The sequence below is a fragment of the Eurypyga helias genome, unplaced genomic scaffold, assembly GCF_000690775.1.
Source record: "Eurypyga helias isolate BGI_N326 unplaced genomic scaffold, ASM69077v1 scaffold7961, whole genome shotgun sequence".
Taxonomy (NCBI): domain Eukaryota; kingdom Metazoa; phylum Chordata; class Aves; order Eurypygiformes; family Eurypygidae; genus Eurypyga; species Eurypyga helias.
The window spans coordinates 2,501-18,160 of NW_010231424.1; the positions used below are offsets into that span (position 1 = coordinate 2,501).

At 39.9% G+C, this 15,660-nt stretch overlaps 1 protein-coding gene across 1 annotated transcript in view; it reads left to right on the plus strand.

Annotated features, from left to right (window-relative positions):
- The first annotated feature begins 546 nt into the window (after positions 1-546).
- XPO1 (exportin 1) overlaps positions 547-15,660 on the plus strand; it is a 33,194-nt gene continuing 18,080 nt past the window's right edge. The window contains exons 1-3 of the mRNA XM_010161069.1: positions 547-682; positions 4,399-4,500; positions 8,387-8,459. Of these exons, the coding sequence (XP_010159371.1) occupies positions 557-682; positions 4,399-4,500; positions 8,387-8,459 (301 nt within the window). The 5' untranslated portion in view covers positions 547-556. The remainder of the gene's footprint in view (positions 683-4,398; positions 4,501-8,386; positions 8,460-15,660) is intronic.

Sequence of the window (15,660 nt, forward strand, 5' to 3'; positions counted from 1 at the left end):
TATTTGAAAATTGCCCTCTGGCTAATGCCTTACTGTGCAAGTAGATCACATTTCACTTCCATAACCAATTGTGTAAAAGTTTTTAGAACTGATCTTTTAAATGTGCACGTTGGCTTCAGAAACTCAGAATTTGACAGATTGCTAGTATTGTTGTAATGGGTTTGGGTTGTAATGAGACTGGGTGTTTCTACCAGCACACTTAGTGGTTCACACGTGTTTAGGCATTGGTGGGGGTTGATACCTGCTTTGAAATAAGTTTTAGCCTGGTGATACTGCTACAGCCCGTTGACTAATCGGACTGTTATTATGCCTTATACCTGCTGAAGACCCTGAGAATTTAGTTGGGGTAGTCATGTGTGAATTTTTTAGGAAGAGTTTGTCCTGTTACTTGCTCAACAATTGAAGGAGTGTTGTATTCAGTGCTGCCTAGTACTGCTAATACAGCTCACGTCATTCAAATGAGATCCTCAAGGTGAAGCACTTGCTTTGCAGCTATGTCTAATAATATTTTCTTGTTAAATGATCTGTTTTTTAAAAATTTGTTTTGCAGTAATCTATGCCAGCAATTATGACAATGTTAGCAGACCATGCAGCTCGTCAGCTGCTGGATTTTAACCAGAAACTGGACATCAATCTCTTGGACAATGTGGTGAACTGCTTGTACCATGGAGAAGGCGCTCAGGTAATGTGGACTTAGAACCTATGTTTACTGACCGTGTTTCACCTTTTAACAAATCAGTTGGCAAAACTAATTCACTCCAGTAAAAATCAGTAATGTTAGTGAATTTACTCTGCTAGTGACTGGAATATCCCCGTCAGCGTGCATGCTCTGGTTTAAAGGCAGGCCTCAAGTAATGATCATTGGAATGACAAAGTGTTTGTTTAGCGGGTGTTTGTTTACAGCCTGCGTTGAAAGGTAGGAGCGAGTACAACTTGGTAAGGGCACTTCTGCTTGCAGCTTGCCTTTCCCTTCTTAGTTCTTCAGGAAGGTCTGAGTTACCTGTTACCTATCCTGGATGGGATTGGGAAGCTATAAATTTAAAGTTGGCTTCACTGAAGGATTGTATTTGAAAGGAACATCTTCATTATGTTATTACCATGTTTCTACTTACAAAGAAGCAAGTCACACATACTTAAGGGTTTGTCCTTTCATGTGTCTAGTGTTTTTTCCTCTTTACTGTTGGTCTGCAAAGATGGTTCCTGCACTCTTAGTGGACTGTGAAGTCTGATGTTTAAACTGGGGCAGTGTGTGCATTTGTATGTCGGCATATATAGTCTTGAACATGAATCTTGTATTGCCTTTATCTGTTTCTTGAACTACTTTGGAAGTAAGACTTAAGTGTTGAAAACAGGCATTGCTACAAGGGTGTTGGCGAAGTTCCTCTTCTAGCAAATTTTAATTGTTCCCGCTTAACAAATTGGGAGTTTGTGTCACACATCTCTAAGATATTATTGCACAACAATAAGAAATTAATTAAAATGAGACAAAGTAGCTGATGCTTTTCTATTCCTTCCAGCTGTTAGAATAAACAATAATATACTTACTTATACTTGTTTTGTGTCTCTAAAAAAACCCCAAAACCTTTTGTAAAGCTTACTAACATGAATTCCTGTAAATTCTGAAATACCTTGCCATTCTAAATAGTTGCATTTTTAATTTCCTAAATTTGAGTAGCTACTAGCTGTAGCTTTTAAAATGATCATATGATAGAAAACTGCTTGTAGCTTTTGCCTTAAAAGTAGGGACTTCTGAGTGGCTGTTTTGTGATGTTTCTTTACTGTACTGCCTTACAAAGTAGGTGGTGCTTATAGTATTGTTTGGTTTGAATGGAGTTTAAAAAGTTGGGAAGGTTATAAGGAGAATAGAGGACTAACACTAAATGCAATGTTCAAATTGCCATTGTTCTGGTATTGTGAGAAGTTGCTTCACTTCAAAAAGCTGGGTATAGTCTCTGGTATTTAGAAAATTATGCAAGAAGAAGCAAAAGTTCAAGAGATGGTGTTAAACTGGCAAAAGAGAAGTATGATACAAACCTATTTTAAATACATGTTACTAATATGTTTCACTTTAATGAGACTTTGGTTTGCTATTTTAGCATGTTTCCAAAGATGGGGACATATTTCAGTCTGTGAGCCCTTCTTCCAAGGAGCTGAAAAGTTGCTGCAGGAAAAAAAAACGCTTCTCTGTGGAGTCTGACAGCTCAAATTAGGACTTTATAGAAGCTCAGGAAACTGAATATGAAAATTGGGAGATTAATAATGGTTTGCCTGGAATAGATTAGGGTAACGGTAGGGCAAAAAAAGGTTTAGAATGCAGTCTGGATGGCCCATGCTGACCTTGCTTTCAGATTCACCTGTCTCCTCCTCCCTGCTTAATTCTCACTCTTGCAGAACTCTTATCTACTGATCTGTGTTAGGCAAGAAAGAAGCTTTTTCTTCTGTCCTGGGCTCTTTCTTTTTTTTTTTCCTGTTCTTAGCTGGTTTTGATATGCCTCCTTGGAAATAAAAACCAAAAGACCTACAACTGTGCACAAACCCACTCCCCACCCCCAAAAAAACCCCAAACCACACAAACAAAAAAACCCCACCCAATGTCCCCAACCCCACCCCAGTACAATGTGTGAATGAGGAGCCTTCAGAGAACTCAGATGTTTACAATGGAACTAAGAGTCTGGGATGAGTCCAGGGTCTGTTAGACATTCACATGTCCAGGAGGATTATTTGCTGACTGATTTTTCTTTTAGGTGGCACCAACACAGCGAGGCTTTGATTTTGATTAAGCTTTACAGTTAAATTTATACTCTATTTATGAAACTGCAGGAATTAAAGTGCAGAAGAGGGGTTAGTGGGTATGACAACAAACTTTTCAGTGCTTGGGAGAAGGATCTTGAGTAGCTGTATTTTCTTGGTATTGAAATTTGAACTTGACACCAGTGTTAGAAGCACTAAGGAGGCCAGTATAAAAACACGCCTAGGTTCAACCTGAAAGTAATACAGCTGTTCTTTCCCTCCTACACTAAACTGCTGATTTTTTTTTTTTTTTTAAAGCTCTGATGTCATACTTTGAGAATATGGTGGTTCTGCTTTTGGACTTCAGAGGAATATTTGCGTGCTGCTTCTCCATATCAAACCTGCAGGGACTTACTTGCTAGTCAAAGTTGGCATCAGACTGGGATTTGCTCCACTATGTTCAATTATATTAATTGGGGATGCCAGTATTGTATGGATATTTTAGACATCCTTGCTCTTGACTGTTGTACCTTTTGATTTTTAATTTGGCAAATCCCATACCCAATTAGTCTGTGTTTTTGCATTATATGCATATAGATTTTGAGTCTTGATGGGGTTTCTGTCTTACTGAAAATAAGTGTTTTCTTACACTAGTTAATGATCGGCTTGGGTATGGTCTTGTAGCAGACTAGAAATAGGCATAGCTGTACTAAGTTCTGACTGTTGAAGTTAATCCTAAAGTAAAGCTTTAACTGCTTTGTAATTCCACTGAATTGGCTCTACAGTGCAGCGGAAGAATGAAGTTCTGTTAATTGCGATATGAAATGTTCATCTTGTTGATGAGACAGTGATGCTTGTAGGTGCTGTAATTTGCAGCAACATTTGTCAGTACACTGCATTTTTGGAAATTGCTGACATCATTTGGCTTCCTAAAAAAGTGCTTGTAGACATCCAGGCTTTTGAAAAGGATAGGTAAAATGGATTCAGCTACTTCCATGTGTAATTCCTCCAGCTGAGGTTTGGCAAGTTAGTGAAACCATAGTATCTAGTAAAATAGTTGATAATGTCAGTCCTGAGGAAGAACAAACCATTAGCATGACCAACTCCCTCCCCCCAGTCAGTTCTTATTGTTGTTCTGTAAGGTGTTAGATACATCCAGGGATTCCTCAGAAGCAGGTGCTGGAGACCACTAATGCCCTGTTCTATGGTTCTTCAAAATTAAATCAGCGGTTCTACATCAGCAGCTCTGCAGCATGATACAGTACTCCTTAATAAAGCTGGCATTTACCTGAATGCTTCCAGCAGAACTAGAAAGATCAGGTGCCCTTGAATAAAATTTTACCTAGATTACTTTCTTGAATAGGCAAGAACTTCATTCCCTAGTAGGTTTTCCTTGTAACGTGTTCTCACACGTTCGCTGCTGGTTGAGATGAATCCCTTAGTACGGGAGAGGGGAAGTAAGTAAACGACTGTCTTGCATCAAGGCGTTTCTGGAGTCTGATTGTTAATAAAGTTTAACTGCCATGCAGAAGGAGGCCTAAGGGACCTGTTGCTCCTGACTGAGTATTGGATAAGTGATTTCAAGGCATGTTATATATTAATGTGTTTACTGAAAGTGTGTAATTTCTTTAATAATCTAATACTATTTTTTATCAAACTTGCTTTTAGCAAAGAATGGCACAGGAAGTCTTGACTCACTTAAAAGAACATCCTGATGCGTGGACAAGAGTTGATACTATTTTGGAGTTCTCTCAGAACATGAATACCAAAGTAAGCAAATTAACTTTTATTTATTTGGTTTTCCTCTTTCTTCCATTCATAAACTTTGAGGAAGGTATCTCATTTTTAGCCATAGACTTTCTTGATTCAGACCAAATTCTTTTTAATTGTCTTGTTCCCAAAGTTGGCTTTAAACAAGAACTGTAAATGGACAAAATATTTGAACCTCCTTTTGCTTTGACAAGAGTTTCTTTCGCTTTTTTTGGGGAGGGGGGGAAAGAAGGAGCTAAATTGGAAATGCAGTTTTTTTCAAGGCACGTACAAGTATGATGCCAGTTCCAAAGATTGGTGTGTGTCTGTATACATCAGAGTAATGAAAAGTCTCCTGGAGCCAAATTTTGTCCTCGGGTAAGTGCTTGGCTGGTTTTGATCATAATGAGCCATGTGCACGTAACTGAGGAGAGAATTTGTCCCTCGGTGTATTAAAGGCAAAATAGAAACCTTATTAGGCCAAGAGTTTGAGCAATCAATGTAAGTTAAGCACCCCAAACTTCTTTCTCCCGTGAGGTTGGTCTTTGCTGATACGCAGAACACGTTTGCCTTGTACTGCTGTTTTAAATCCATCCGCCATGGTAGACCCCTGCAGGGTCAGGATTCGTTTTTTTACTACAATTTTAAATGCTTTACCTAAGACTGAAGTTTGAACCAAAAAGTTGACCAAAATGTGTTTTCACTGTCTTAAGTTGATGGTTATTATCTCAAATAACTGACATGCGTGTTTTTCTGCTTGATAAACACTGTGTTCAAACAGAAAATCATCGTGTTGGGATGGTTTCTGAAATCAGGCGGTTTTCATGCAACAGTTCCATTTTTTTCATTTCTCTCTGAGGTTTAGGGGAAAACAGTTTAAAGAACTTCCTCAAAGTGCTAACCTTTAAGTAACAGTGTTTGCCTGTTTGCTTGCCTGGTAAACTTTGCTTTTTATACTGACAGACATTACTAATGTTTAAGTTGATTTATCAACAGTATTTTTAAAAACTCAAATTTGTCTTGTGAAAAATGAGATGATTAGAGGAACAGAAAGAAAGCAACAGGTAAAGAATTCTTCAATTTACATAAATTGCAAATGATTTGGTGCTAAATTTATGCACTATGACATTTGGCTTTTATGCAATCATATTTTTTCTTTAATTAAAGCTGTTAACACTACCTGATATTAATCATAATGTTCCATTATGTTGATTGCTTGTAATAGGAAGAAAAGGGGTGTCTTCCTGTGCAACTGACACAGCTAGGCTTTGACGGCAGGCCTCCACAAGGTCTACCCTTTTGATTCCCTTTAACTGAATTCTGTTCATCAATTGTTTTTGTTTCTTGGGAGGTGGGAGGGAAAGGGACTCTGTGCATAGAATAAGTAATAAGGGTACCATAGACATTTCTACCATAGGGATCATTTCATACTTCTTTTCAGTCTTTGCTGTTACCCTGTCCCTCATCTTCATAACTGAGCAGTGAATTGCTATTGGACAATTAGAAATAAGCAAACAGCAAATGAATTTTGAAAGATTTTTTTGATGCACAGTTTAAATGTCTTTGCATGCACTGTCACAGTAGTTGGCTAAGAAGTACGCTTCTGGTAGTTCAGGTGGCAAGACTTGTAATTGGTGTCAGTGACTTTTCTGGGGGCTTGGTGTATCATGATCAGGGAAATACCGTAAGTTAGAGCTGTTAAATCACATGAAGCTTAAAAACAAAAAATTAAGGGAAGAAAAAATCCAAACCCAGCAAAACCAAACAGGAAGCCCCTTGCAGAGTCTTCAGGGCAGCTGATGAAGCCTTCAAAATGGTATGGCAAGAGAGATGTGTAGGTGAAGATTGTACGCAGTGATTTACCACTGCTGCCATTTCATTTCATGTGCGAGCGTTAGGAACAACGAATATTACTGCTACGGAGGAAGAGATGAACAACACGCTAGGAGAGGGCAGAATTGAAGTCACGTATGTACTAAAGAATGAGTAGAAACCCAGGCAGCATGAACCTTTTCACAGTGTAAGGTCTGTCACTCTGAATTAGGTAGGTGAGCAGATAATGAGGGATAGGTGTGGCACATGTCTAGAGGTGTCTGTCCTTTTCTTTGACTCAGGAAATCTTATGTGGGGAACCAAAAGACTAAAAATGAGGCCTGCCCTTAGTTTACATCAGGATTTTCATTTAAGTTTTGGTCATCTAGTACTTTTGGTAAAACAAAACTAGACTTGTCATTCCGGTCTTAAAAGCCAAATAAATTGACTTGGGAAAAATGTTTGGAAACAAAATTAACAATTTTTGTTAGCTGTCTTCTGTTAATGTGTGTGACTGTAGAATCGAGAAATCTGACTAGAGTTTAGATCTGCTTCAGGAAAGTTAGCACTGTCTGATGTCAATGTTCATGCTTCGAACGTGGTTAGAAGCTTTTGTAAGTATGTTTGGTATTGTGAGCCTGGATCAGGTGCAGGTGGTGTCTGTATAGTGGTGCCTGGAGTCGCTTCCTGTGAAGTGAAGCATTTTGCTTAAGAACGTTTTCCTGTATGCATTCCCTTGGTTTCATTTAGCTTTTCTGTTAAGTAATTAAGTAGATTTACAGATTAAAACCTAGTTGCTAAACTTCTGCTGACCATGAAGAAAAAATACCCTGCTAAGTTTCTGTTAATGCATAATTTTTCTTGGTACCCAAGATTTTGGAAGGCGACAGAAGATTTTGGAAATGTGGGACATAGATGTGAAGCTCGGGGGAACTTGGGTTGGATAGAGAAGCAAAGGGACGTAGGTTATGCTAAGATGAGAACAGCAAAAATGGAATTCTAAATACAATGTAGTTTGGGACAGTCTACATTGTGTTTTTTAATTAAATTGAAGTTTATATGATCCCTTTGGTTGAAATACTAATGATCCTACTTTGTATAACAACTAACCGTTTTAAAGAGGAACTCTTATTCTCAGCCAAACTTTTCACTGTGAAAACTCGAGTTTACCTTTCAGGCATTGATGTGATATTTTTTTCTTCCTAATCCGCTGCAGATACAGTAAACGCAAAACTCCTCGTCCCCTTTTCTCTCCTGTCTATTCATGCTAATGGGGTTTTACATATTAAAGTTCTTGGATCATAGCATCACAAACTTCTTTCCCTGTTACTGTGAGTTGGCAGTAGGGACAAACGGGCAGAGGGACTGGCCTTACCGATTGCTTTGCAAACGTAACGGTTTTGGGTAAGAACATAGGAAGGAATTCCTGAAAGGTAAAAGGATTTCCAAGAGCTTATTCACACTTTTATTATGCTTTGACTGAGCATAAAAGTTCATCTTTAAATAGTAGAAATAGCTGCCATATTGGGGTGGGTATTGAAATTAAATAAACCTGTGGGTTGTCTTGCTGTTCCTAAAGTAACACACCAGTGAAGCTTGGGAAATACTTTCTTTAGGAAGTGCCAGTGTCAGGACGTGATGCTAAGACAATTTTTTTTTTTTTTCAGCTCTGAAAGGAATGATAGGAAGCTTGAGACCATCCAAGCTGCTAAATATTTTAGGAGCCTGGTTGTGTTAATACTTGAACAGACAAGCAGTCATTTATGATGCAAATTCATATCTGGCTGCTGCTTTCTCTTCTCCAGATAGCCAAAATTGTCTGCCAGGGGGCTTTTCATTATTACTTTTTTTCACCCCCCCTCCTGGTGTGAGCATGATCAAACAGCAGGACTTAGTATAGGGAGGAATAAAACAAGAAAAAAAAAAATGCATGAAACCTCAGTAAATGGGTGAATAGACATATATTTAATAAAATTGTTAGTTTAATAATCTTGAAGTCTTAGTTGTTAAGTGTGAATGTCTGATTGAATGAGAGTCCTGAAAGTTAGTTGGTCCTACAGTAATGTACTCACATTTTGTTCTTCTCCAATTTCAGTATTATGGACTGCAAATCTTGGAAAATGTGATAAAAACAAGATGGAAGATTCTTCCAAGGAACCAGTGTGAAGGTAGGGAGGGATTTTTGTCTTCTCCTCGTAACTTTGTGTATTAACTGAGATTTACACAGCCCTTCCCCACGTAAGCAATTTCCAGCTTCAAGTACCATTCGGCTAGTAACTTTTTGTAGTCCAGTAAGACCACCTGTGCTTTTCTGGATGAAGAAACCACGATTCTCCCTTTCCTAATGGTCGTCTCGGTGGGATGGTGAGCACCTGAAGTGCCATGGGCACGTAAAAGGTGACTGATAGCTCTGAGTCATCACTGAGGTGTTGTACTGACCTACAGGCCAGACTTACCTGAGGAGGTCTAACCCTAGGCACCTTCTGAAGTTAACTCCTGCCTCGAAGGTAGAGGTTTCGCTTCTCCGTACCTGGTGCAGGAGGCTCTTGGGCCTGTCTGGACCGTGTGCGCAGCCCCAGCACCACACTGTCATTTTCCTGGTAGGCTCTGTGGTCCGTCTGCCAGCGTGGGTAGGTTTATGTAACTTCCTGGATTTGAAAGCATTCATCATTATGTTCATAGAGTTTTCTGTTAAGTCATGATAACTTGGACTTCAAAGTGTTAAGTGCCACTACTTAGAATTCTTGACATGGACTGTTGTCGCCGTTCAGTACTTGGCTTTTTACGGAAATCTAGTTATGGAACTCAGTGAAGATATTCCAAATTTCTGTGTTCTGCTGTAAGCTTTTAACAATGCTAAAATGTGCTTTAAATTTTCACTACCAGTGCTTAGGTTCTGAAATTTTATTGGTTAAAATGTAACTATAAATGTTGATTTAAAAAAAAAAAGTGTAGAGAGTTACTTGTTTTTACGATTATTATTCTTCATCTTTCCACCCACTCCTTCCAACTATAGGGTGACAGATAAAGCTTAGATCTTGTTGAAAGTGGAAGTAGGGCTTCACACTCATTCTGCTGCTGGAAACAGCCTTGCAGGTTTCTAGGGAATGGCTTGAACTAAGGCTCAAACACACCTGTCATTTTGAGAAATTAAGGGAGCACCCTAAAGTCTTTGGTGTACTTCTAACAATTAGAGTATCTCAATTTACTCGTATCATGTTATGTTCCTGACTGAGCACTTTGTTTCAGCATTTGGAAGTTTGTTCTGAAGGGTTTGGCTGTGGGAGCAGGGCAGGAAGAAAGTAAGGAGCCAGTTATTTGAAGCAGTTGCTCGGCTTCCTACTGCCCGCTGGTGAAGTGAAGGGTAGTAGAACAGGAGGTGTCACAGAGGTAGACTTACCTGATAGTTTGGAACTGAACAAGTGCCAAATACAGAATATAATTCAGAATTCAGTAATGAGATGTCTTAGAAAGAGGTGCTCTTCATGCTTAGAATAGATGAGAAATAGTGGTGGTAGGGTGAGGATGCTGGCTGTGCTGTGGCTCATGTTATTTTGTCTGATCTCGAGATGCCAAGATAATACTGGATACGTGGCTTAAATGAATTGTGGCACATATATTTGGGTTGGTGTTTTAGGTTTGTGTGACTTTGCTGCTCACAGGCATGGTAGTACTGTTTGACTGGTTCCTGTCATTTGAGAAGATGCACATTACAGTGCAAAATTAAGTTACAGTCTGCAGTTGTGAGATCAACTTTATTCTGTTCTTATTTTATTTTGTACTTCTGAAGAGTCCAGAGGGGGAAAAAAAAAATCCTTCGTCTTAACAAATGTGTCTTTCAGTTCAACCTTCTAAATTATTTTCCCTTTCACAGAGCCAAACTAAAACTGTGAAATTGACTTTTATCTGCCTGTTTTAGGGGAATTGAGTTAGTTGGCTTTTACTTGTCTGATTTCTCCTGTACAGCAATAGAAGCGGAACCAAATATATTTAGTGTGCCGTGGCATTTGATGCATCTTGGCCTCAGTGGTGTAGGAGGGAGAATCAATGTTTCATCTCTAATTCAGTTTCATCTGGTCTGCGGTGGTGGTTGGTTGGTTTGGGGTTGGTGTTTTGTTTGGCTGATGATACAGGCTGGTACAGAAGTACTGCTGCAGAGCTCATTCAGGTGGTTTGATTACCTGGGAGATAAGATGACTGGTTAAATTGAGGTTTCCTTGATTCTGAGTCCAGCCATTCCTCTAGTTGACAGGATTTTCCTGTTTGAAGTGTAACTAGTAAAGTATGGGTGCAGGAAACATAACAAATTAATGCTTAGTAACAAAGCAATTCATGCAGGTTATAAACCACGTAATTTTACCTTATGTAGAGTTTTATAAAGTAAAATGTCTGATTCGATTTCTGTAGGAAATACAGTTGACAAATCTTACTTTTGGCTAAGATGAAACTGAATCTGTCTAGGCGAAAATACTGTTTCCCCTCTGTAGCAATAGCGGTGCTGAAGGGTAGGGGTGAAGAGCAGGCCTGAATTGAGCTGTCAGTGAATGAAAAACTTTTTGGAACAACCTGCCTGAAAATGCTTGGCGAAATAAACGTTGTCATTAACTACACAGCCTGAATTGTAATCTTTTTGATTTCCACCCCTCCACCCCCCCTCCCGCTAGCTGTACCTCAGGCTGTATATCAGAATGACTTTTGGGCCTTGAGGTTAGCCAGGGTTTTGTTACAGCTTCTGTCTGAATGCTGGGAGGTTTGAGCTTGCAGCCTGGAATTCCAAATGCAAGTAGGAAAACATGTTTTCTTCAGATGTCGTCTTTGGCCTTGAAACTCCATTCTTAAGCTTGCTTTTATTTTAAAATAGCTTTTAGTCTTGAGCTCTTCTGGCCCTGGTACCTTTTCAACTTGTAAAAAGATTTTCTGTTCTTCAGGTGTCACTGGTTTTGAAGATTGAGGATTGTAAGTGCTTTTGGATAGTTCATCTGTTTCTTCCCATGATTCGAAACCAGGAATTGGGCAATACAATTTGCACTTCTAAAATACTTACGTGATTACTCTACTTTTCTCTTGTTCTTGAAGTTTTTTGTTTGCTTTTGGAGTTAGTGGTTTGAACCCGTTGCTGACCTGATTATCTAGACAAAAGCAGAATTTATGGAACACAGAAATGGTAAAATTCAGTTAAATGAGGCCTGCGCGTTCAGCCTTCAGACACGTTTAGCAATAGACCATAGCAACGGGTTAGATGTGCTCTTTAAAACGTATTTAGTCTTTAAGGGAATGCTTTGGATTGCTCTTGCCTGCATACAGATGATGTGCTGTGGTTTTCATTCAGACCTACTGAGGCTGTGCAGTGAAAGCTGGGTGGCATCTTCCAGAACATCCCATGCAGTGGTGAACTTGACTTATTTCCAGAGTATCCTACTATCGTTCTCAAGTAAAAACTCTCAGTTTATTGAGGTGATACTAAATTGCTTTAAACTCTGATACTCTGTAGAGTTGATTGTTTAATAATGCTTATAAAGGATGTCATTTGATTAAAGTGCTATGGTCTCAATAGGTTTTTTCTCTCACAGTGTGAAAACCTGCCTGGAAATCAAGGCTTCTTGGTCTTCCAGTTCAGTGATACGTTTCATTAATTCTGCAATGCAAAATGAAATTACGTTCCCGTGAACAGAGCAAGCTTGTCTGGAGTGTTTTGACTTGGAATGGATATGCACTTCATTATGAAACCTGAATTGCTTGTACCACTCTTCTCATTTTGAAATGAGAAGGAAAAAAGTGAAGTGTGCAGAGAGATGCAGTTTAGTGGCTCGCAGGAAAGTCCTGGAGTTAAGTAGAAGCTTCTGGGGTAGTGGAAGCTGCTGTAGAAGAGAGATTTCTGTGGAGCGATTAGGTATTTTAATGGAAATTTCTGGCCTGCTTCACAAAGGTGATTTTTGATTCTCTCTGTAATGAAGGGGGACTGAGCTCCATGGCAATTCTGTGTGTCAGGGGAATACAAAGCTCTGTATCTTTTTAAGAATTTTCATTATTTTAGGGGTGTTTTCTGTAATGATTTTTGATTCTCTCTGTAATGAGCTCCATGGCACTTCTGTGTGTCAGGGGAATACAAAGCTCTGTATCTTTTTAAGAATTTTCATTATTTTAGGGGTGTTTTTCTGCTGAAAAGCAATTAGATGAGTTCAACACTAATGGGAAAAGATGACTTGTGGGAAAATACGTGAAAGTGTTGGTTCTTAAGACTGTAAGTAAGGTATTTTGACCACATTTTGGGACTCCTTAGACAGTTTAGCGTGTATGCGTACACACATCCCTGGAAGAAACAACCCAGCTTTAGAATTTGAAATTCTAATTTTGGTTGCAAAACAACATTAATTTGCTGAGGCACGTTGTTCACCTGCTTCACTTACGCCTCTTTCTTATTCTTTAATATCTGCAGAGAATTTGTTGATTTTTGGTGAACTAGTGTAAACTTGCACCTGGAGGATGCGATGCGGTCGTTCTCAACGCTTGTTCAAGGCATACAAGGAGGTGTTTGCATGTCGTGAGGACCGAAGTGGTTTTGTCTACCGGTGTGTGCTTGCTGCCTGGGTGCATGCGTGGCAACACGCTGTGTTCCCTCCTGATAGGAACTCCCCTGAGCTCAGGTAGCGCAGCCTAGATGAGATGTAACTGCTTCTAAAACACATCCAAAGACCGAACTGTAGGGTATTTCACACTTCTCAAGTTAAGCCCACAAAATCCGCTCATGCTGGGTAATGTGGTGTTCCTCACGGTCCCAGTGCAGCTCTTACCATCGCATAGCTTGGGTCACCGGTGACAATACTTGCCTTCCAGGAAGTGTTTGAATTTTACTCTGTTTGCTTCTCTGTAGAGGAGCAACTTTCACATAAGGACTACAACATCTAATATTCATCCTGAAACTTTCTAAAAGGCCTTGAATTCACGTCCTTGCTTACCAGGAACGCCTGACCCGTGGCGGTAGTGCAGACCCTTTGACAGTACTGACATCCAGCCTTTCTGATAGTAACAGCATTTGTGGTTGGAGCTAGGTCGGTCTACTGAACTGCTGTGGATAAAGGTGTTCCTCACCTATGCGCTGTTCGATGTCTTTGAGCCGGTACTGGTGCTTCTCTGGCCCTTCAGTGAACTGGTTCAGGGAGCACACAGGTAGAAGATGTTGTGATAACTATTTTTCTACTAGTTCATCCTCTGAAGAAGTTCGCGAGCAGGTGCTTGGATGAACTGCCGCTGGTGTGTCAATGAAAGGTTGGGAATGGAAACCAGAGTCTGCTGGCTTTGGTGGCAGGTTGTCACACGAGATCAGTGTGGTTGTGCTGTCAGGTGGTGCTTGAAGAATGTTGTCTGTGTCCTGTATATTGTGATCAGGGTTTTATTGTTTAGCTTGGGGTTTATTTGTCTTCGGCTTTGTTGGAAGGTCTATTTTCCTGGTTTGTCTCTCTTACTGTTTGGCTCAATGAAGGGCCTGAACTTGGCAGTTGTGGTGTTGCCATCTTCAAGAGTTGTGCAGCTGCTTCTGTGATTGAAGGAGACTATGTAGGCAGTGGTTGTGTGGCTTGTGCATGTCTTGTGCCTGCTTCCTTCAAACAACGCTTCCTTTTAAGTTCCCAAAACACCCTGATTTTTAGCAGATCCAGTGGACCGCTACCCTTGAACAGTTTCTTAGACGTGTTCTGCCATGGAACTTTTTAGTTTTTTGGAGCTGTGGTCACCTTTTTGGTTTCCCCTTTTATTTTTTTCACCGGCGAAGCTTTTGACTCAAGCAGCTGTTTTCATCTGCTGCTCTCAAGGCCAGATTGATGGTGATACAACATTCAAGTTGTAACTAAAGAGCATAATGCTATTGATGCAGCAACATGGAATGTACACAGCTTCGGAGTCGGAAGTCTGAGAACAATACTCGCTTTCTAATTCCATTTTGAAATGCAAAGAGTTGCAACAGTAGGCTTCCCTTAGTGGTTTGGCAGACAGTTACAACAGTTTCGTTTCTGGCACTGCAAACATATTTCCATGCTATTTTGGGGAATTTTGTATCTCATTTGTAAATCGCTGTAATGCTTCAGCAAAGTGTCTGGTTTTTAGCTTTAAGATACTAGGACAGGCTGATGTCAGCCTAGTGCTTGGTAATAGCTCTTACCCAGTGACTGACAGCGATACTTACTTTGTTAATGACCATTCTTCTGGAGTAGTGTGGATTGATCCCAGTTGATAATGATGAGTAGTTTCATTTGTAATTTGAACTACCTGTAGAACAGCTCCTGTCTAGTAAGTATCTAATGGCTCAAAGCCTAGACTAGTTTTTCCAGGTTTCATGAGAATGCAATTCCCAAACTGTTGCTTTTAATCCTGTTGCTCAGGCCTGAAATGTGCAAAAAAAAAAATTCTCATTAACTCTTAAAAATGCTTTAAAATGTAGGATAGTGGGTAGGAGAAAACGACATGGCTTCAGCATAAGGTGGTGTTCTCGGTGAAGCGACAGCTTTTTTTCTAAAGTCTTCGATGTATGCGTTTTGTCTGTGTGAGTCAGTTGACTGTCTTATTAAAAAATGACTGAAACCTGATTTTGGGTTCATGAATATGAATAGCAAAACATACACCTATTCCACAACTTCCCAGTGACAAGAAAGCTCTTGTCCAGTTTGAAGTGTTTAATCCCCGGTGTGCTCAGACCGATCGCCATGTCAAAGCTGTGGTGAACTATTACTAATGGTCATCTAGCTCATGATTCCCCATCCCCTGTGAATGTCTTTTCATGAAGTCTGATGTCTTTGTACAGAATGGTTTTGGACAGGTATTTTGTGGTGAAAAGTCACTGGGAAAGCCATTATTTCCATGTCTTCAGTAACTGATGTGTTAACGGTGAGAAGGGAGCAGAGGGTTAGGTGGCAGGATGAAACTTTAGGCAGTATAACTTGCTACAGTCTGTTTTTTTTTCTTTTTGTGGTAAAGCTGAGAACTCTCATTTAAAAACATTTGTAGAAGAAACACAACAAACCCAGTGATTTAAATACAGTCTGTGCCACCCCCAGTTGACAAACTTCTATTTTAAGGAAAAAAAAAGAAAAAGCAGTGAACCAGAATTTATGCAGTTATGTAATCCAGAGCATCCACATGTGCTGTAAGAGCCCAGTACTCCAAAGCCAAATGCATCGTACTATCCTGGTGAATAAAGTTGAATTTTTGTTCTTGCAGCATTGTGCAGGGAAAGCCGTGCTAAGCTCCGGCATGGTGTTTCCCTGGTAAATGCTGTGCATCGAAACTCCCATGTTGAAAGTGGATTGCTTCAGTAAACTGGAGCATCTCGGACCTTTCATATACAGTGAAGGTGAGGTGTCCAAGCTTTCCCTGCAG